The sequence below is a fragment of the Strigops habroptila genome, chromosome 10, assembly GCF_004027225.2.
Source record: "Strigops habroptila isolate Jane chromosome 10, bStrHab1.2.pri, whole genome shotgun sequence".
NCBI classification, from domain to species: Eukaryota; Metazoa; Chordata; class Aves; order Psittaciformes; family Psittacidae; genus Strigops; species Strigops habroptila.
The window spans coordinates 22,137,321-22,159,075 of record NC_046359.1 but is presented as its reverse complement, the minus strand read 5'-3'; the positions used below and the strand labels follow the sequence as shown (position 1 = coordinate 22,159,075).

General features: G+C 36.4%; 1 protein-coding gene across 1 annotated transcript in view; it reads right to left on the bottom strand.

Moving 5' to 3' along the window:
* The window catches only part of CRIM1 (cysteine rich transmembrane BMP regulator 1), a 188,459-nt gene that overhangs the window by 34,576 nt on the left and 132,128 nt on the right, over positions 1-21,755 (bottom strand). Inside the window, exon 8 of the mRNA XM_030498818.1 lies at positions 7,188-7,316. Coding sequence (XP_030354678.1) covers positions 7,188-7,316 — 129 coding nt within the window. The remainder of the gene's footprint in view (positions 1-7,187; positions 7,317-21,755) is intronic.

Here is a 21,755-nt window from a genome sequence, read left to right as displayed (position 1 = left end):
ACCTCACTACACTGGGAAAAGCTATTGCTTTTACCCCTCTAAACACTGTAGCTCTAGCAAATACTTCATTCTGTAGTTTGCAACACATTATATACTGACTCGGATACGGGAATTTCAAATTACTGGATTCATTTGGATCAATCTAATAAGGTGCTATCAGGGAAAAAAAAAAACAACCCACAAGTAGAAAGGGAAAGAAAACCCCACAAATAGAAAGGGAAAGAACAGTTGAAGATGAATTGGCCTTCCAAAAAACATCTGTGAATTACTAACAAATATGAGAACCAAGGTTTTTAAGCCTGGTCACTGTTGCCCAAAAATTCCTTTTAAATACAGTGATTTCTTTCTCACCCTTTCTTCATCCACTCAGTTTCATACAGACTATAATAATGCAAATATTAGAGTTTCAGAAGAGCATGATACTGTTTAAGAGGAATCTGTTTGGGATATAGGTGATGGGACAACACTGAAGAAGGAAGTGTTGTCTTAAGAAGAGATGATTATCAAGATACGGTGAGGCCCTATACAGCACACTGCACACAAACTAGGTGGTGCTTTAAAACTCTTTTCCACTAAGTTCTTGTTTTCAACACTAACACCAACTCTTCTTTTAAAAAGGCTGTCAGATCACTGTAAGACTGAGTAGGAAAGAAAAGTATGTACAAAATCAGCATGCGAGAGCAGTTGATATACGGATGTGACCTACTATAGTCCAGGCCCCACCCTGCAAACAAGACGAGACCAAAATTCTGTTCCAGGATATGCAATGTTAGCAATCTGTGCATTTGTGAGGACTCACTCAGCAGTCGTATACTTCAGATACGACACAATCTCCTCCTCAAGTATGGTACCTTGGATGCAATGTATCTCAAAAGGAATCACAATTCTTTGGCCCAAATTCAAACCATCAAATGCGTGATTTATTCCTGATTTCAAAGTGCTCACATGTCCACCTCCCATGAACCTATGAATATTTGGAGTGTTATAAAATATTGCTCAAAAATCAAACTGAAAAGAAAAAAAAAAAATCAATTCTGTGAATTGCATGTTTAGGTATAAAAAAGGTCTTCTGTTTGAACTTCTAATAGCTTGACTGGAATTCCAGCTAACTCTTATTTAAAAGACAACTTCTTGATTTCCTTCTTCTAGCATATACATGGCATATAAGAACTGTAAGCTCTTAAACTGGGGTATTTATTTTTCTCCAATTTATTACTTTCCATATGGACACACTGATAATTGTACTGTGAAGACTGAAAGTCATCTTTAGTCTAGAAACTTTTGAAAATGCGTTTTAGAGATGCATAGCCTGTTGAAATACTCGTAGTTGTCAATCCTCTAATTCACAGATAAAAAATAACTGCTAGAGAAAATTAACAGATACTTGACAAGAATTATGTCAGTATTTCAACTTGTCTTAGGCTGGTGTCCATTTTTTTGACGATCTGTAGCATGGCTACACAAAGCTAGCTACATACCTTCACCATCATTATTTTCTTGATGCTGAGGCTAGATCATATCAGGAGAACTGTTTCACAGTACCTTTATAATTAAGCACTTCTCAGCCGTCCTCTCGGTGTGGATTGCTACTGCTGGTTATTCTTCAGGGGTGGGGATCTGGGGAGGCAAATTTATGAAGGAGAAAACTAGGTTACTTATCAGTAACTGGAATTCTCTGAATATATTGCCTCCACAGATCCACACTAACCCTCCCTCCTTTTGTTAGAATTAACTCACGATTCACAATAGCTGGATAAAAATGAAGGGACTGGGCACTGTGATGCTAGAAAACCCTGTTTAAAAAAATAATCTCATGAGTCTATTCAAGCAAATTACCCACCTGGATACTTGCTCTAAACAACTCTAGGATTCATATACCACATATGACTTCATGAAAATGAATTTCTATCAGTGATATCTCAAAGGTGAAATTACTGGAAAATGACCAAGCTTCTGCAAACCTTCTACCAGCACAAGGGTGTTTGGCTTTTTTTTCTTCACAAGAAAAATTATCATCTGCTTCTATTGCATTAGATATATTGCAAGCATTACCAAACCCAGTATATTGTTGTAATCTTCAGAAATACCCACCAAAGACTTTTATCCTAGTGAGAAGATAGATAATACTTATTTGGCATGAATAATTCATCATAACTCCACCTTCTTCAGGGAGCATTTCCACTATCTTCTGCATGTGTACTTAGAATTAATATTTCTAATTTACTTAGAATATGTACTTTTTTCAGATCTGAGCCTTAAATTTTTCAGAAACATGCTTCATCCCAAATTTTCTATGGCTGTATTTCACTAACTGAGGTCTAATATGTAGTATTAGTATCTATTCCCTTTCACATCACTGAAGAAGGATAATAGAACATCCATTTTCTGCTAGGTCTACAAAATTATTCCAAAATCCAAGATGCGCTCTCCTTGCACATCTCCCTGTAGTCTCCTTCTTCTAAGGAAGACTATGTGGACTGTCTTGGGTTTTGTTTATTTGCTTTGTTTGGTTTGGTTTTTTTCTTCTCCCCTCATTGAATTTGTTGCTAAATCAAAGTAACAATGGGAGATAAGTGTTACTAAAATAGAAAAGTGTTACCTAATTTATATTTTACTTTACTATTTACAGGAATTTTGCATTATCTCAAGCATACATTTTGCATGACTAGTCTATGTGTGTGATTACTCGTGCCACTTTAGTTTGAAAACAAAATAAACATAACATGTTTTTTTAAATAGACAAAATTAAGACTGAGGGAGTTCTGAAGTGTTCAGAACATATTCCTGAGTATGGATTATTTACAGAAATAAAGTAACACTATAAAGGAATAAAGGGGGTTGGAACTAGACAATCTTTAAGGTCACTTCCAACCCAAACAATTCTATGATTCTATGAATAAAATATTCGAATTTTGTCTGGGAAGACTGAAAGGTTAGGAAAACCTACCCTAAACTATAACTACTGAATGATTAACACATTAAAAAAAAAAAAAAAGAAGAGTTGAGATGCACTGTCCCACTGTAGTACCTGCAAACTTTTTCTTAGGCTTTTTCCTAACATGCCATAAACTTTCAGAGCCTTGACCGCTGCTATTCATAGAAGGCCCATAGATGCACCTACCTAACTTTTCTCAATCTTCCAATCTGCCTTTGAACATCTACACAACTAAACTAAGTCCCACACTGCCTAACCCAACTTCTGTGTCAGAATTCCACTCTGCGTTACCAGCTATAAAATGGAGATGGTGTGACTTGCCAGAATACTGAAGTCCATGCTGCAGATGTCTGCTAGTATTGAGTGAATGACAGTACCTCCTTTAATACATTTTCTTCTCATTTATGGAAAAAGTATCAATGCTTTTCTAAATATATTTCTGTATCTACATGGAAAGTGTTTGGGGAAAGGTGGTTTTATGTCTAGAGGACTGTGCAAACACATAACATAAGAAGATTCCTAATTTTTGAAAAATAATTTAATCATTTGTTGTGACAGACAAAAAAGACCACAACATGAAGTGGACGATAATGTACGATGATGTGCGGGGAAAATGACTCATCCTCAGACTTTTACAATCGTGTGTCTCCATAAGGAGTCTGGAATTAATGAAATTGCATAACAGTCGTGTCTTGTAAAATTTTACCAAAAGTTGCAAATTACCTTTGCAACTGCAAAGCTGAGCCTTCTAAATGAAGCAAACAATTTTTAAAATTAACAGCAATGCTCTAATTTAATTCAATTTTAGTCAGATTTGAAAGGTTATAAAATAATAAAGCCATACATTCTCTCAGCTATACCCTAAACAGTACTTCATGTTCAACTCATGTGGGGTAGAACGCTATAGTCGAAGTTGCAGGAAAGATTTTTCAAGGCTTTTTTCTTTTCTACAAATGTAATACAAGGAATAGACAAGGCCAGTTAAGATATTGGTCCTCACTGCAGACTTTCACTGAAGAATTATTGAGTGTTGAGCAGACAACCATCAGATTTGAAATCCTATGTTACTGCAATCAGCAGGTATTATTCAATGTGCCTGTTAGTCTCTGGAAGAACGGACACCACAAATACCTGATCACTGCCCTTGTTTCATTCCCCTAATGTATTCCTCCTCCTAAAGACTTTAATCCACACCAGTTCTCCCTATGAAAGCAAAGGCCCTAGAGACTCCAAACACAATAGCAATTGCTGCGCCCTACAAGTAACATTTTTTTGCTTATTTACTTTTTTCTATTTGTTTCTTGCTCTTGTACCATCTTATATATTTTTGTTTGTATTTTTTTGGTAATGCATTTATTTTGTTTCCCATTCTTTTAGTTTTAGTTGGGATATTTTTTCAGCAATTCTTCCTATAACTTGGATTATACTTTATTCCTTTTACCCTCATGTAGTGCTGCGGCTTTGGCTTCTATACTCTACCAGTCAGTATCATCATTCTTTCTCTCTCATCATTTGTGGTTGTATCTTTACTCACGAGAACTCCCCACCCTGTGCTCACCTTTTACTCAGTGGTAGCTTTTAACTCCTTTGTCTTACAACTCTGGTCTGCCTCTACTTTTTTTTTTTTAATTTTATTTTACTTTATAGCATGTATGTTTTTACTGCGTGTTGTTACAGCATGTTTTTGCATTCACTGCAAAACCAGGAAGAACAATAAAGCACAAAGTATAAACTGCTTCTATTAAAACTGTGTTCTAGAAATATTATGATTTGCTTCTTTTTCCCTTCTTATTCTGTAGTTGGCTTGAGTTAAGCTGGATAAACTTGAAACCAAATTACAATAAAGCACCAAAGAAATTTCATGATATTGTACTTAGATAATTACTTCAAATAAACCTGTTGTACTGATTTCTGGCTACAGGAATGTAAATGAAGGTAGTAACAAATCACAATTTACAGCTTTAAATCTATATTCTTCCACTTGTCATTTTGCTTTTATTTTGGCTGAAACAGACTGAAGTATAATGAATCTTCAGTAGAGATATCTAAAGAGAAATGAGCAAAAAAGGAAACTTTATTGGAAAGAGAATAGTAGAATTAGGATGACATCTTCTAATGGTAATGGAAGGCACGCAGGCCTCCTTTACTCGGGCACTTTGAATCTGACTCAGTTGAGCAGCTTAGACCAGCAAGAAACAAGAGGCGCAGTATAAAGATAGTGATGTTCCCAAAAGTCTACGTGAGCTAAAGATAATACCCTTTCTGATGTTCTTAGGGAGTCAAGATGCAACTACACTGGTTTGGACATGAAAGTACACAGGATCTTAAAATGCAGAGATCTAGCAGCAGCATATTTGACATAAAACTCCCTTCCTCTCAGCGCTCATACACTCATTTGTCTAGAGCCTTGTAAGCGAGAGACATTACTTGATGGAAAAATTCTATTTCTGTCATTTCAACTGATAATCACCAAGTGACGAAGACTTCCAAGCTGTTATTTTTCTTCACTTTTTTAGAAAATAAATGTTTCTGCTCTCTGAATGACTGAGATTTTTAAGCAATCTACAATTCAAGTTAACTGAAAAAAAACCCCAACATGACAGACAAATGAGAGTATTAAGTTTGCTCCAGACAGTTTGCTACTGCAAAACGAAAATAATTTCAAGCAAATCTGGCAAGAGATTCCCTTGAATAGGTTCTTAAGCACTATTTAATCAGAAACACTCCAAGCAAGAACAGAGACTTCCTGGGATGTTAGGATGTGGTATGTGTACGCATGCAATCTGGTAATCTAGGACAAAAGAAATTAATCTTTGGAGTGATTGGTCACCTTTGCACCAAACTGGAGGGAAGGACTGCACACACACACACAGATGATGAAATTTGCTGAGTATGTCCATCTTCTTGTTTGTGTCAAATTCCCCGATCAATTTTACAACAATAAAAAAGGATAATCAAATTACAATGTTAAAAGCAGAACTTAATATTTCCAATTTTGTCTTAGGAACTAAATAAGACATGTATGCGATAACTTGGATGCAATCTATGGAAAGTTGCCCTTTCCACGAACACAACTTGTAATCAAAGGTATTATTTCTGTATTACCATAATGACATTATTGCTTGCCATATATTTACTTTTTATTAAGATACTTGGTCCTTTATCTTATGGAAACAAAAAATACACATTTCCCCAGAAAAAAAGTTAAAAAAGCCAGGACAAACCCTTTTCTTGCTCCTTACGCAAAGCACCAATCCAAGCCTAATACTCTAGTTTGTACCAATAGAGTTTCTATTTTGACCAATAAAACAGTCATATTGGTTTAGAGGGTAGGCTGAGAATGGGCGGACTGAAACCAGAAGAGGAGGAACAGCGTAAGTACTTCAGTTGTGAAAGCCTCAGAGGCTACAAGGAACCTGCAGAACTACAGTGAAATTACAAAGAGTTTAAACCCACTCCTAGGCTGGGCTGGAAGCCAGCATGATGCATCCTGCAGCTAAGACTAGTAATCCACAGGTGTCCTTTGTTGGGCATTTCCAACAGCCACCTGACCTTGCTTTGTATTTCATCTGTAAACATCAAATTGTTAAGGAAACACATACACAAAATACATTTTTGCTGCTTCACTGATACACACACAGAGTTCTCACAAGGCACAATGGTTTTCCTTGGGGAAGAAATAGATGTTAAAGCCTGCATATATATATAAAAAACCCCAAAACTTTAGCTAGGATTTAAGAATATGTTATAGAAATAAAATTATATATGGATATGTTTGTATATATCAAACACCACCCCCCAGCATATAATTTTCAAACATTTATCCTCAAAACCTGAATTTTGAGGAAAAAAGCTGAGTTGAAAATAGGCTGTTTAGCAACGGGAGTTTTTGAAGTGCACAAACCTAGATGCTCTTAAGCTCCTTACACACATAGAGGAAAATGAAATGTGGGAGTCTTACCAGACTTCTCAAAGCTTGAATGAATATTAAGTCCCAAATCATAACCTTTTCTATCTAGCTGTTAATTTTTACTCATAGTTAAACATTTTATGTTTTCCTCCCAACACATTTTAAGCAAGCAAAGAAGCAATGTCAGAAATCAGGAACCTATCCTTTAAAGATGAACAACTATAAAGCACACACATACTAACCCAATACAAACAACATTATTAATGGAATAAACAGCATACTAGCATTTCTGCATACAGCTCGATATAAAAGGTAGAAGCCACTCTATTTTTGCATACTCACTAGTTTTGCACTGACAAATGCGGCAACCATTTTGGTCCAGTTTGAAGCTATAAATACAGTCTTTTTCAGTCAAAGTGCAGTTCACCAGAATCTCACAGGTCGGCGGACCTATTGTGATGTATGTGGGTTCTGAGGGTAAGAAAATATAAAACAAATACATTTGAGATTACTTGAGTATATTAATAGATATACATAGTGCAACAGTGAAGAGAATAATGTTTAATTTATTTTGATTCTGATCAATGAATATTCTTGGTAATTCCAAAACAATACAAGAAACAGACTTTCTTTTGAAGTGATGTATGCTCATCACAAGCACTATAATGCCACATAAGGTTTTTGAAATATGGAAACAAGAAAAAATACTATGTTTTTTTTTATTCACTATGAAATCAGCTTTTCTCCATCTGTAGCTTAAAACTGAATGTAAAATATGTTTTGCCCACTTCTCTCCTAAAGTATTAAATCAAACCTTTGTGCAGATTTTTTTTTTTTACTTTAAAAACTGAACAAAGCTTTCTCCGAAGTGCAGTTAATTGACAATACCAAGCTGCAAATCAAAGCACATGACTCAGTAGATCAAATCTTTCTCTGTGTGAATAAGATCACTTCTACTGAAATTTAAAGCAGAAGAGACCCTGAATCCCAAAACGGAATGTAAGATACACTGTATGTGAAAGATCTCTGGAAACCATGTAACGTCTATTAATTGAAAAACATCACTTCTTACAGTATACTTCTGCAGTACCACACTATGCTTTTTGCAGTTGAAGATACTATCGCCAATTATTAGGTATTTATGAACAGTATACTACTTAATTTTGGACACCACTTAAATATGTTTGAGTATGAAATTTGTTTTAATACACATGGTAGCCAGGAATATGAATGTGGTTTAGTAAACAAAGTTGTTAGAATAAAATAATATCCAAAAACTTACGAAAATAACATGGAACCTCAATACTACCATCATAAAACAGGATATAGAAGGAATGAAACACCTATCTTTTCCTGAAGGACTTTTGCTCTGTGAGACTAATTTACTCTATCTTGTGTCTTTCATAGAACTCAAACACATAAGAACCAACAAATTTATAGTTATGAGCATTATTAACATTATACTAAGCATTTAGTAAACACAGATTTTATGACTTTTAAAGAAGTAACTGTGAGCTTTCGTTTCACTGTTTCGACTGTTTGAGTTTATCCTGTTCTTCCACTTCACGAAATGAAGATTTAAAGTAAATTACATTTGAAAAAAAACCAATACACATACTGATAAATTGTGAAAATATGATGAAATGATATAGTAACCACCAGGGTAATAAGCCATAACATCTATTATACAGTATGCACATTTGCATGGATTGGAGGTGGCCACACATTGCTGCCTCTCATCCTCAAACCAAATACACTGAAAGGCAGATTTTGCCATCCTTAAATCCTAGTCTTTACTCTCAGACTGAAGGTAAAATACTACTCAACACTGATTAAGTTGTTAGAAGTACACAGTGTTATCTAAACTACAAATTTCTGTGCCTACTGGCTCCACATCCAGCAGGCAGCTTTTGCACTCATGCCTTCCAGCCAAGTGAAAATTATCCTATTACGAGAATGAGCTTTTCTGCTTTCATTGTGTTCCACAATTTTCAGCTTTCATAGCTTCTCCCAGCCCTACTTTCTCCTTCACAACAGTTTATATAGTGGATGAACATTTTTAATCCTTTTTAAATTATGTCAGCTAAGTACAGATTTTGGAGGGGAAAACTCCATGAAAGACACTAAAGCAAAGTTAGGTGACTTCAAACTTAACTCAGGTCACGGTTCAGATTCCTCACTTTGCTGAAAGTTTCAAAGTAACATTTGAATTCTGTCGCTTGTGTAATTTTTGTAAGAAAAGCAGCCATACACTTTGTATGTATCTAAAACTCCACCAACAGGTTTGTTCAGATACAAGCGGGACATTTGTATAATGGCATCTGTGTCTCTGCAGATGCCTCAAATCTCTTCCAATTTAAATTAAACCTTTTCCAGACTTTTTGGGAAGAGTTTAATATAGATTACTAGGTTGGAGGTCAAAGGAGATATTTTATAAATTCCTGTGAATTCTTCAATTCACAGCTTTGCACACGTGGTATGAGAGGACAATGTATTCCAGAATCCATGGATTCCTACACTATAATCCATTTAATCTCAATGAACTCTTTGTTTTCAAGTTCATTCTGTAAACTGTCTGATTAAATTATATTAATGTCTAATATTTGACATTTGCAGCTTCAACAAACCATTAGTTTGGGAATCAAGAACATATTGATATAGACCAATAATTTGATATATTCCAGAAACTCCATTAATTAGTCATGCCTGTTTAGGACTCAGAGTATATAAACTAGTGTTGCAAACAAACTGATTTACAGCATCTGGAGCCTATTCTGAAAACCTCCTTTCCTACCTCATTCCATTTTCTCACCAAAATAACCTAGACATGCAAAAGATCAAGATGTAAGACTTACTCTGAAGCTACATTCTGGTTAGTGGTCAGCCAGCCCAAACCCTACACTTCAAATGACAAAAAACCCACGTAATGCTTACACTCACTAGTAGCTAAAACCACTACAAACCATATGAATCATTAATGCTACCCAAAGCAAAGTTCACAGACAGTAACAAAGGTTGGAGAACTGGAGAAGACCATAGCTTTACCATCTGACTACGGAATAGTTAGGTAAAATATGTAGTTAAAGAACCCGCAAAAACTCACTTGAAAGCTGCAATGCAGGCTAGTACTCATTGATCCACTTGGATGTAAACTAAACCTAGAGAGAAATAGGACTGTGTTTCACTCCCCATCACTAAAGTTCACCCCTCAAGATAATTTCTCTTTAATTGCAGGTGTAGCTTATAATCTTGAAAAAAAACCCAGCAGATATGTTATGTATTTTTTGTGGTGCCTTTTCAAACCTTTACTTCTGTGTTTTGATGCTTGTGTCTTGGACACACACACCAATTTTTTGCCCCCTTGATATATTCAGTAATGTGTTACTTCTTACAAGAGACAAAATTAAACTGTCATTATTTTAATTTGAAAAGTTTTTGTTAGTCCAATTCATTGCGTTTTATTGTTCTGCCACCTCCCACTTTCGTTTCTGCTCTCAGCATCCTCAGTGTTTCCAGACAAGCGTAACAAATCTGTTTTTCCTCCCTCCTGTCCCTAAAGGTAAGCCCTGAGATACAGTAATTTTATATGCATGCCTGCTTCTCAGTGAGCTGCAAGAAGAGGACAAAAGAAGTCATTTCATTCTCTACCCCCACATGTGCAAAAATGCAGCCAGAAAAAAAAAAAAAGGGAAAAAAAGAAAAAGAAAAAAAAATCAGCCCTTTTCACTTCGCTAGACAAGACTCAACAAATAAAGCCAGCTCTGCTCTGCCAGGCTTCTGTCTATTGAAATAGGCAAGCAGTAGCTAAGCTTGAAAAACCATGTACCACTGCATGATCTGAGCTAGGCCTTCATTGCTGCTCTTGGTAGAAATGGCAGAAGAAAGAACCAGGGCACAAATGGGTGGGAAAAACAGGTGTTGTTTCGGTTTGTGTGCTTTACCAACAATAAAACTATGCTGTAGAAAGAAAGAGAGAGAGAAGAGGAAAATAAAGAGAAGGGGATTGAAGAGGGACTAGATGAAAACAATGGATTTTAATAGAGCACATTTTGCTGATAATTGATGGCCAGTGCTTATGTATAAGGTTAAATGCACATTTCTATTAGAACATCTTGATTTCATATACGCTTTCTGAGCCTGATACTTTCTGCGCTGAATTTTAGTGCAGAGGATTAATTTGCCTGCTGTGAGGTTTTTTTCATTTTTCTTTCTAACTTTGGAGATTTCATTTATGTAATTCTTCAATTTTAGAGACAACTCAAATTAAATAAATAAATAAATAAATAAAAATCTTCCCTAATGCTGGTACCAGAATGAAACATCATACTCATCCTCCTTATCATACCCTTATAGTTGTTCAAAATCTGAACTCTGGACATTGAATTAGTGTTAGAAAACAAAGAGGGATTAAACTTAACTGTACTACTGCAAAGCCACATCTATTATGAGAACACCAAACGCTCAATTTTGGCTTGTATGAAGGACAAGAGGAAGCAGAGCCTGCAATTGCAGGGAAGTGATGCTTCCCTCTACTTAGCACTTGCGAGTCTGGAGTAATACAGCTGGAGTATTGTTCAGCTTTGGGATCCTCAGCAGAAAAGAGACAGGGACACACCTGAGAATAGCATGGTGCCACCAGCTGCCAGGAGAGGCTGAGAGAACAGGGCTTGTTCAGCCCAGAGAAGGAGGGTGAAGGGGGATATCCTGCTGCTGCCTACTGCTACCTAACTGGCGGGTATGAAGACAGCAAGGTCTGGCTCATCTTGGAGGTGCCCCAGGCTAGGATGAGGGGCAACAAACACAAATGTGAACATGGGAAATTACAACTTGATAAAAGTTGTTTTGTTCTTTCTTTTAAACCACATGGGTGGTCAAACTACGAGAGTCCTGGAGAGATTGTGGGATCTCCATCCTTCAAAATGCTCAAAACTTTGTTGGGAAAAGGCCTTGAGATCCTGCTGCCACGGGACCTGCTAGAGCAAGAGGTAGGACTAGAAAAATCTCTGGTGGTCCTTTCCAACTTGTAAGACTCCATCAATTTCACCTTCACATAAACTCAGGACATTTCCACTGTAAGCAGCAATATCCTTGATGGATCCTGATCAGGGAACTGAAATCCAAAGATAAACATTTAAATTTCTGATAATTTCTGTACGTTTTTGACAAGTACTGATTACTTTCCTTCTGCAATAAAAGTACATGTTTGCCTAACACTGTCTCTCTGAAATGTACTTAAAAACTTGAAGAGCACCTTTTATTCAAGAAGCAAAATTTCTTCCAGGCAGTTATAACAGTAATTCTCTCTGAGGCGTCATTTAGTGACAGCCGCAGTCACCTTTAATCAGTCTCATTTTTTTTTCCCCCCTCCTTTAAGTTCATAAATTACCTATGCTTCACCTCTTGGCAAGGTATTTTTATTATTAGTATTATTACATGAAAAACACTTAAACTAAGCTTTTCACTTTGTTGCATTTGGAGTGCAGTATTTTAACTCCAAACAGGTTTTGTTTCACACTTTCGGTAATACGATGTGAGGAAAGTACCTCTCCAGGCTTTTACAAAATTGGTTTTAAGTAGGGATGCAACTATTACGTTCAAAGTTTGTTCATGTGCACATTGTTAAATGTACTGTTGTTAAATGAATTTAAAAGTAAATAGGGAACTTCTATTGCTGCTTCTGACTGTTAGAAAACTAGACCATCATATATCTTAAGCCAAGATTACTAGAAATGTAAGAGGATAGTGTTTTACAATATTAAATCATTCCAGTTTTGAATTCCACTCATAAATGTTGTCCTGTCAATTCAGAAGGGAAACCCCCCCCCCATCCTTATTATAACAAAATTACTGTATTTTTCCTTGCCACAAAAGTATGAAAACAGTAGGCATCAAACACCTGGGTACAGTTACTTTAAGCACAATGATTAACTCCAGCTAAGCAGACACAGGAGGTCTGACTCCTTTTCATCATCTTCACTGGTGCTCCCAGTGCGGCTCTACTCAGTATGACTCTACACACGTATGCTTGAAAGCCAGCAAGTTCTACCAATGTTTGGTGTAAAGTGTCCCAAGCATATCACAGTATTATTTACAAATACCATAATAACAAAATACCACATAGTTGGGTTGTTTGGGTTGACAGCAGTCCATGTATATATATTCACAAAAACAGGTAAACAGAGGACAATTTGGACCCCAAAGCTCCAGCCATTTTATATACTCACAGATGCATGTTTTTCTTGCCTTGTGAGTTTTTTATACAAACATTTTATATATAAATTTACCTTTATTCACAAAAAATCAGCATTTCCAGCCAACTTCACACTAACAAACAATTTTCAATCTGCATTATAAAAACACGTTTCTTCTAAACTGTAAAACTGTAAGCTCTACAGATGTATCACTATATAGAGGTTGAAAATTACCTTTTGAGATCCTTCTTTCAGTACCCAAACCACCATGGATTTCACCAATTCCATTTGAAGACTGCGAACTACTGCAGTATCTACCTTTTACAAGGAATTTAGGAGCACAAGCCATAAAAATTCATTGCCAAGTGAACAATTTTTACCTTAACATATTTAAACCCACCAAAATACTATTTTGTACTTTATTTGCATTTATTCAGTATATGTATACTGACTATTACTGGCATGCTTAAAAACAGTTTCAGATGTTTGTTTTCATAGTTACTATATAACATAATTACACTATATTCTAATCAAGATATTTTGAGGAATTCTTTGGAGAATATCGCTCATGCAACTGGAAGACAAAGTTGCTTGTGATTTCTTCCCATGTGTAATAAAAACATTTGGGAAAAAACAATTGCAAAAACATGCAAAAAAGCTTTTGTATTTTTGAAAGACTAAACTACAATCAGGATAATTTCAACATACAAGTTCACACCAAGAGTAACACAGGAACTTTTCAAACACATCAAACTAACTTTTATGCAGCACAATGAAGCCACCAGACCTAAAAACAATCCTAAACTTAAATGTGAAGACTATGCAGTCATAACTGTAGAATAGGAAGTGGGATTGTATGCTTCACTGCTTGGTGCTACAACTCTCCAAGCTCCTATTTCAGATTCCCATCTTGTTAATGTGAACCAGTCTATAGCTTAATTAACTACAGTCATACAAAGTAGGTTAATTCCTTATGCATATTGTTAAAAAGGCTGGATGGAAACACATTTTCAGTGTATAGTGCACGGAAGCTTTATATTCACCTGTGACCACCACAGGTATAAGTATGTTGTCCCTACATTTAGGCCAGTAGTATTGATGACAAAACACTCCCACATTTTCAGAATAAATGGAAAAACAAATAAAATTATTCCAAATTTTGCACATTAATATTTCCAATACTTCTAACAATAATAATTTTTTTTTTTTAAGGAGGGACGACAGTGAAGAACTTTTATAGAAGTCACAAATTCAGAAGATAACTCTCTGAAGTTTACAACACATTTAATTTACAATTATTTTTAACTCCAGAGAGAGTGACTAATATAAAATAGCAGTGCGTTTAGATTCTACAGTGATTTGTCTTGGGATATTTGGAGAAAATGTTAGCCATGTGCAAAAATTAAGCTGAACAGAAGAGGATTCTAGGAAGCCACACATCTCATCGGGAGCATGAAATGAAAACCTCTTCTGGGGGAGGAAGGAAAAATGAATCAAAATCATGCTCTACACATGGAGAAAGACCTCTAACATCAATAACAAAGAACATGCCTGTGTTTGGGGAAAGGGAAATAGCTCCCTCTCCTGTAGTATTTTATAACACAAGCTACCTCTAAAAGGATTAAGAAGTTCTGATCCTATGAAACCAGCACCAATTGAACTAAAGAAATACAGCATCAGTGCATTCAAGCATTTACTATGAAAATTAAGCAAAAAAAGCACAATTGAACAGGAGCCTAACTTTTACCTATGCTTTATGTGGTAATTGGCTAAAAATTGGTCCTGAAGGGTGTGCTGCTCAACTGTCTTCCGAGTCTGCATACTTGTTTGAATTCTGTCTGCTGTTCAAAAAAGTTAACTGCAGTCTACTAAGCAGCAGCATGTGTGTTTACTTAAGCTTCCTGTAAAAACATTCATATCATTCCAAGAGTGACTAAATGTTTTCCATCCTCATAGCTCGCATTCCAGCCTTCCCCGCCCCTCCAGTTCATTACACGAAAAATATCAGTCCCGAGTCCTGGGCAAGAGAATTTCCTTCCTGGGTTTGACATACCTAATGCCTTGCAGGAATTTTTTTCCCCAGTGTTTAGCGATCTGTGTTAACTATTAGGGTTCAACAATTCAGCATCACATAACTATTTATAAAATTTATGCAAGGACTTAAGATGACACAATTTTCTAATGTCACAAATAACTCTGAAAATATATTCACTAACACTTCAAAACACATAGTTCATTTTAGCAGGCTTTGTTTCAAATTTTATTCATACTGTCAGCCTGCAACTACTTAAATATGTATTTTTCCCTGAAAGTCAACTATTAGAATATATTAAATATATTAACTATGATAATTTTTGCAAACTGAAGAAGGCTCCTGTGAACAAAAGCTGCGTGGGGGTTGTTGGGAGGTGTGGTGGTCTTTTTTGCAGGGATGCAATCAAGATACTCACAAATTTTCCACTCCCAAGACATGAAGTTAAAAACTTCTGTTGATGTAGTCAATTATTTTAGTTTTCGGTTTAACAGGCATGTATACTCTTCAAATACATTTTAATGCTGATAAGTCTGTTTTTTTAAATACAATTTTAGGTGGAGTGAAATGAAGAAATAACCACCTTTATTAAAGCAGAATGAATTAAGCTTATCAAGGAATGTCTGAATAGATTAAGGCAGCCATTCAGTTATCATTACTAGGTGAAGATACAGCACTAAATTAGTGTGCATCTAGGGCAAATCTATGAATACTATAGATACTGAAAAGAATTAATTAGAGGATCCATGAGGTTCTTTGTAAGTGAGACATCCTTAGCTGAACTGATGTATATATTCATTAGGATTCTTTGGTTATTTATCCTTTCAGTGGTCTTCCACTGAACTTAATGATGAATCACTGAAAACTAGGAAAATGTTATATTATACTAGCATTCACTAGCATTCTGACTTTCTAAAACTCAGAAAGACTTTCATTGGAAGTAGGTTTCATTATATCCTGGATGGTGTGGCTCAACAAGCTCAGCTGACTTGTCTAAAACCACTATGCTAAATCATGATCTGGCAAATGTAAGCTCAATTCTCTACAGCACAGTGTTTACATCCCTTAATTGACTTTGATGAAAAGACTGGTTGAGAGCTACAGCACTGCTGTTGAACAATAACTTATACTTCATGCTCTGAGGATATCTCTGGGCCCAAATCCTGTGCCAGTGAACACTGTTCACTACCACTGACTTCATCCTGAATGAATCAAGTTTCTTTTCACTGGACTCTGCTGTCTGTTTTTACTTAATGAAGTGCTGGACACGCTTAAGGAACTGAACTGAATTACATCTCAGCTAGAGTTTGGAGCCCTTTATTGATGAAAATGTTAATTTCTTTTTGTGAAGATAAAGTGTCAGCCATAATGACAGCAAAGTAATGTGGGCTTTATTCATGAAAATCCTCTGAGGGGATTTTGTTTAACACTTAATTTCTCATTCACAGCTTATGCTGGCACCCTGCCACCTGTACCTGAGAGCTCTCATGCAGAATGACGTACTGCAAGATAACCAATTACTGAGTATCAGTGGACTGGGTTGCCTTCCCTATGAATAGCCTGAGCCTCTGGGAGATGCGATGGAACAGAAGCAACCGCACACTTTCGTAAGTGACATTTCTGGCATCAGTGCCAGTGCTAAGCACTTGTATTTCTTACCTTGTTAAAAAATAAAAATCAGGCATTTTCTTACTACCCTAACCAATATTTACTTGCTGTGAACACAACTATTATTCCAATTTGCAGATGGCTGTCCACAGATGCAGATGGCCTGAGGGAAACATGGTTATTTCTATCACTGTAGCTTGTTTGGCATTATTCATATGCTGTCATATATTGACACTAAATAGTTATTTTAAGGTCTGGTATTCACTTTTCTATTTGGTAAAACAGATTAACACTGTAAGTGCTAACTTAAACCACACCAATTTTATTTAGAAAATAAACAATTGTTTAGCCCAACAGAGATGCAAGCAGCTCTGTAAGCAGCAGTAGTAACACCAGCTAGTTGTCAATAGATCCGGTTACCCTCAACAGGACAGGTACACAGACCAGCTCCTGTGAAGAACCTCCAAGTCTAAAGAATCATAGAATGGTTCTCTTTCAGACTTCCTCCTGAAGTCACTGGCTCTAACTGCGGGGAAAATACAGACGGCCAATATGAGTGCCTAAGCTTTGCCTCTTTATGAAGGCAGTCTAGAATACAAAGAAAGAAAAACCAGACTAAATAGATAAAAGATTAAACAAAGGCAAATCCCAAAAGACCCAATATCACAACAGCAGCTACAGAAGCTATATAGAAACATCCATCAGAAGGTTAAAACTAATTCTTTATGTTTGATCCACAGAATGTGGATCCACAGAACGTGGGCCTGCTTTTCGCAGCTCTCACCACTGAAAAGAGGTGCCTGCCTTCAAAAGCTGCATTGACTGAAGAGCTTGCATTTGGGGACAAGTATAAAGGCAGGTCTTCCTCTCCACACTAATCTGTCTCTGTGTGCCTTTATCTCTAGCCTCACGCCTTATCAGTGACTCTTGCTTTCCGCCTTCCCGCTCCACCCCTGGAAACAGTTTCCTCAAAGTAGCCAAGCCCCTGCTTGCACCTGGGGCTTTTGTCTCCCATAGAATGGTTTGGGTGGAAGGGACCTTTAAAGGTCATCTAGTCCAACCCCCTGCAATGAGCAGGAACATCTTCAACTAGATCAAGGTTGCTCAGAGCCCTTTCCAACCTGGCCTTGAATGTTTCCAGGGATGGGGCATCCACAAGTTCTCTGGGCAACCTGTACACCCCTTGCACAGCCCACAGGCATTGATTGCTATGCCAGAAAACTGGCAAGAACTGACAGGGGCAGACATACTACAACAAGACTTACTCACAAAAGGGTTTTGATCACTTTGATGTTTACTTAAAAAAAAACCCTGCAGCTATATATTGGTGAGCCACAGCCACCACTTGCATAAACACTGAAAGCTACACGTGAATTACTATTACGGCTTTCAGTTATGTATTCAATTTCCTGAGCAACTCTCTTTCCACTGAGGCTGAAAATAAAATGTGATGCCCTGAAGCATCACAAAGACAATCTTAGTCATGACATGCCACAGGAGGAACTTCATTTTCCTCAACAATTTCCTTTCTTCCTCTAAAACACATCTTCCCCTCTTGCAATTCAGTTCCATTCTTTCTTGTTTTATCTTTTTCTTTGCAATAATCTTTTAGACACTTGAAGACTGGTATCTTCTCATTCAGATTTCATCATTTTCGCTTTAAGCTAAATCAACACAATTTATTCAGTCTGTCTTCCTAGGATATGTTTTGCAAATTTTGGACTGTGCTCACAGCTCTTCTTCTGACTCTTTCCAACTTGCTTCCATCTTTTTCAGAGGAACAATGTCCAGAAAAGATCTAAGGGCCTAATAGGTCAGCTAGGGACATACCCACCCATAGGAAAGATGGCAAAAAGGATTACTTCAGGTCTTGCAAACTGTACTCTTGATCATAATTTCAGTATGGTGTTTGCCTTCTCAAAGCTCTTAATTTTTCTTTCCCCTTAATCATCAGACTTCTCCCAGAGAACTGCTATTTAACTGTTACTCTGGTTCAGGACTCATGAAAAATCTCCTCCAAGAGTAGAGCACTGTATTTACTCTTGCTAAATTTGGTCAACATCTTTCTGCAAACTCTCTGCTTTAAAAAAACCACATGAATTCATACTCTGTTCTCCAAGATACCGGATGCCCTTTCTAGCTTTGTTGTCTGTAGGTAAATTAAATTTAGCTTTGATCTGAGATAGTGAAAACATCAGAGCTGGATGCAGCACAGATACAGTGGATACCAACTACAACACGACTCAAGAAAGGCTGCCCACAGATTTGAAGACTAAATCCATATACAAATCCTTGTATTGTAGCACCACACCCATACATACCCCTGTCCTCCACACACCTACCCCATGTTCCTGTCTCTTCCACCCCACCAATCTCCCCAGGGAGCTCCAGTGTAAAGCATCTTGAGCACTTCACTCACCCTCGCCTTTCCACCAGCAGAATCAATGGACAAGATTCAAGTTAGGGGAGCTGAATAATTACCCTCTAAGTCAAGCAAACCACAGAAACTTATTCAGAAAATTACAAATCTCAAACTGATTTGGCTGTCTAATCAACACTGGAATGTGTATTGTGTGGGCTACATGCACACATACAGGATATACACTATGGATATGTATACAGAAGCATGTGAAATAGCATTGAAAAGGGTTTACTGTGTGTTGTCTCTACAACCCTCGGACTCTGCTTTTCTCACTGCTGTAGTAAGAACACTGAGATTTTGCTTTGCCTAGAAAGGTTCAGGTCCTTCAGGTCCTTCAGGTCCCCTTCCAACCTGGTATTCTATTATTCTGTGATACTTTGGTGTGACCTTACTGTGTTCAAAGGCTGAATACATCTGTGTGCTAACATACTGCACCGATTATTTCAAGAATCTGTGTACACAGAATTTCTACTACATTATATTTCATCTCTGACTGCAGAATTTTTTGAAAACGTAATCCAGGAACGATTTTATCTTTGTGTAGCTGTAGGAATGTAAACTTATCTAGGGGAATAGATATTTCCTTCATTGAAACTGATTATAAAACAGCCAGGAAATAACTGAATTGGCAGAATCATAAGTGCAGCGGTATTTAGATTGAAAATATAGAGGAAAATTTAGAACTGACTGATACAAATAACCATTTACTCTGGATGAGCTGCAGCCAGGCCAGATCCACAAGCAATGTTGTTTAGGATTTGTCCATCAGTTTCACGTCCCACAAACCACTCTACCCCTCAACACTCCAAACAAAACAAATGATAGAAATATCTTTGATTAAATATTTTGTTTCACATACTAAAGAGCTGATATCTGACGTGCCTAAAATAAGTTCACACAACTGAAGCTAGCTGCTGGCAAGTGGGTTCTCTTACATGTAAACAGAAGTCTCATGAGAAATAAATGCATACTTAAAAATACTGATAAGCATATAAACTTTCTGCCTTGTTATTCTTGATCTGATGCTTATTTTAAAATGGAAATATAGGCTTGAATTGGTTCATCAGCAACTAAATTGACAAAAATAATAGAAAGATTTCAAGAGTCATCAGTCTTCCTGCTTTAGAGCTGAACTATAGTTAAGATTCTAGAAGGAAAAAAATTGTTTCCTACATTCTGCACTAGTTAAAAAAAAAAAGCATAGTTCATGCAAAAAGAGCTCTAGCTTAATTAAGAAATGTAATATACAATACATATATATTCACGATGAAATTGTATTAATACAGCTTTGGAATTACTATACATAGTAATTTTAAACTGATGCACAAAAAGTATGTTATTTCACTACGGTATATTCTCTATGGATTGAATATTTTACAGTGTGAGTTGTGAGTGAGAACTGTAAGCCATTCAAAAGCAAAATGTAAAATGAGGTATGCTTATCCTTACAATTACTAGTAAACTATTCTCTCAAAATCACCTGAGTTTATCTTAATTTTGCCCATTTATTGAACATACCACTAAATTACACTGCTTGCTTTCTTGAGCTGCTTTCTTGAATAACTTGCATAGTTGAAAATAGGATACTATGTAACACCAGTGATCCTAAAACTTACCCCACACTAGATAAGGATTTTGGTTTTCTTTGCTGAAGAATAGGAGATAAGAGATGCAGAAGGATCGGGGGGGAGGGGGAAGCAATAAAAGGAGAACAGACTGGAGAGCACAGAATGGCAGGTGTAAGCTATTACTGCAACATTAGTAACATCTGAGCTTCTATTCAGTCAACACTTTTACTGATAAACTACACTACAAAATTAAGGTTAAGCTACGGATGTGCAGATTTAATGGGGTAGTATGCAGAAGAGCATTCTATGGCTGACACTACTGGTTTTTAATTCCTCTTATGAAAAAATGTGCCTGGAATGTATTTTATTGCTTGTAGATCTTCACTAAATGTACTGCACATCTTTTTCATTAGCATCATTAAAATCAAGGGATTGATTTGCTAGCCTGCTTCCTAGCAAGAACTTTCTAATCACAAGTCATAGCAGCCTTGAGTTCATTTCACACCCCAAAACATAACTTCAAGAAGTTTACTGGTACCTTTGATTGGTTCATTTCTCAGGGATCTTATGATTTATTACTATTGCAAGAGAAGTTGTTTAGTCTCAGATGCTCAGTAATTTCTCACAAAGTCATCTGAAACTGCTTCTTGCAAACTCCATTTTTTATATTTTGGGTTCTAGCATCTGAGCTCACTGCTGAGTTTTAACAGTTCAGATTTTTGATCCTTGAAATATTCCCAAATATAAATTCTTGAATTTAAATAACTAATTGCTGGTTTCATCATTTATGTAATTTCATTACCACTTGATTGTTTACTTGGCAGTATGTGCTGTCAAAGAAACACCAAGTCAAATATGATGCTTCTAATCTTAAAATTTAGGAAGTCACTCAAAATAACATTCGATATTAGTCTCCTCCAGATGACATGCTCAAAACCAGATGACTACATGTACATCTAAGTGACTACAATTAAAATGTACATCATACATCAGCTAACATGGCAAACTGAAAAAAACAAGTCAGATTATTTTCAGAGAAAATGTAACTAAGATGGTACAAGAATCATTATTATTGATTCCATGGTGCTA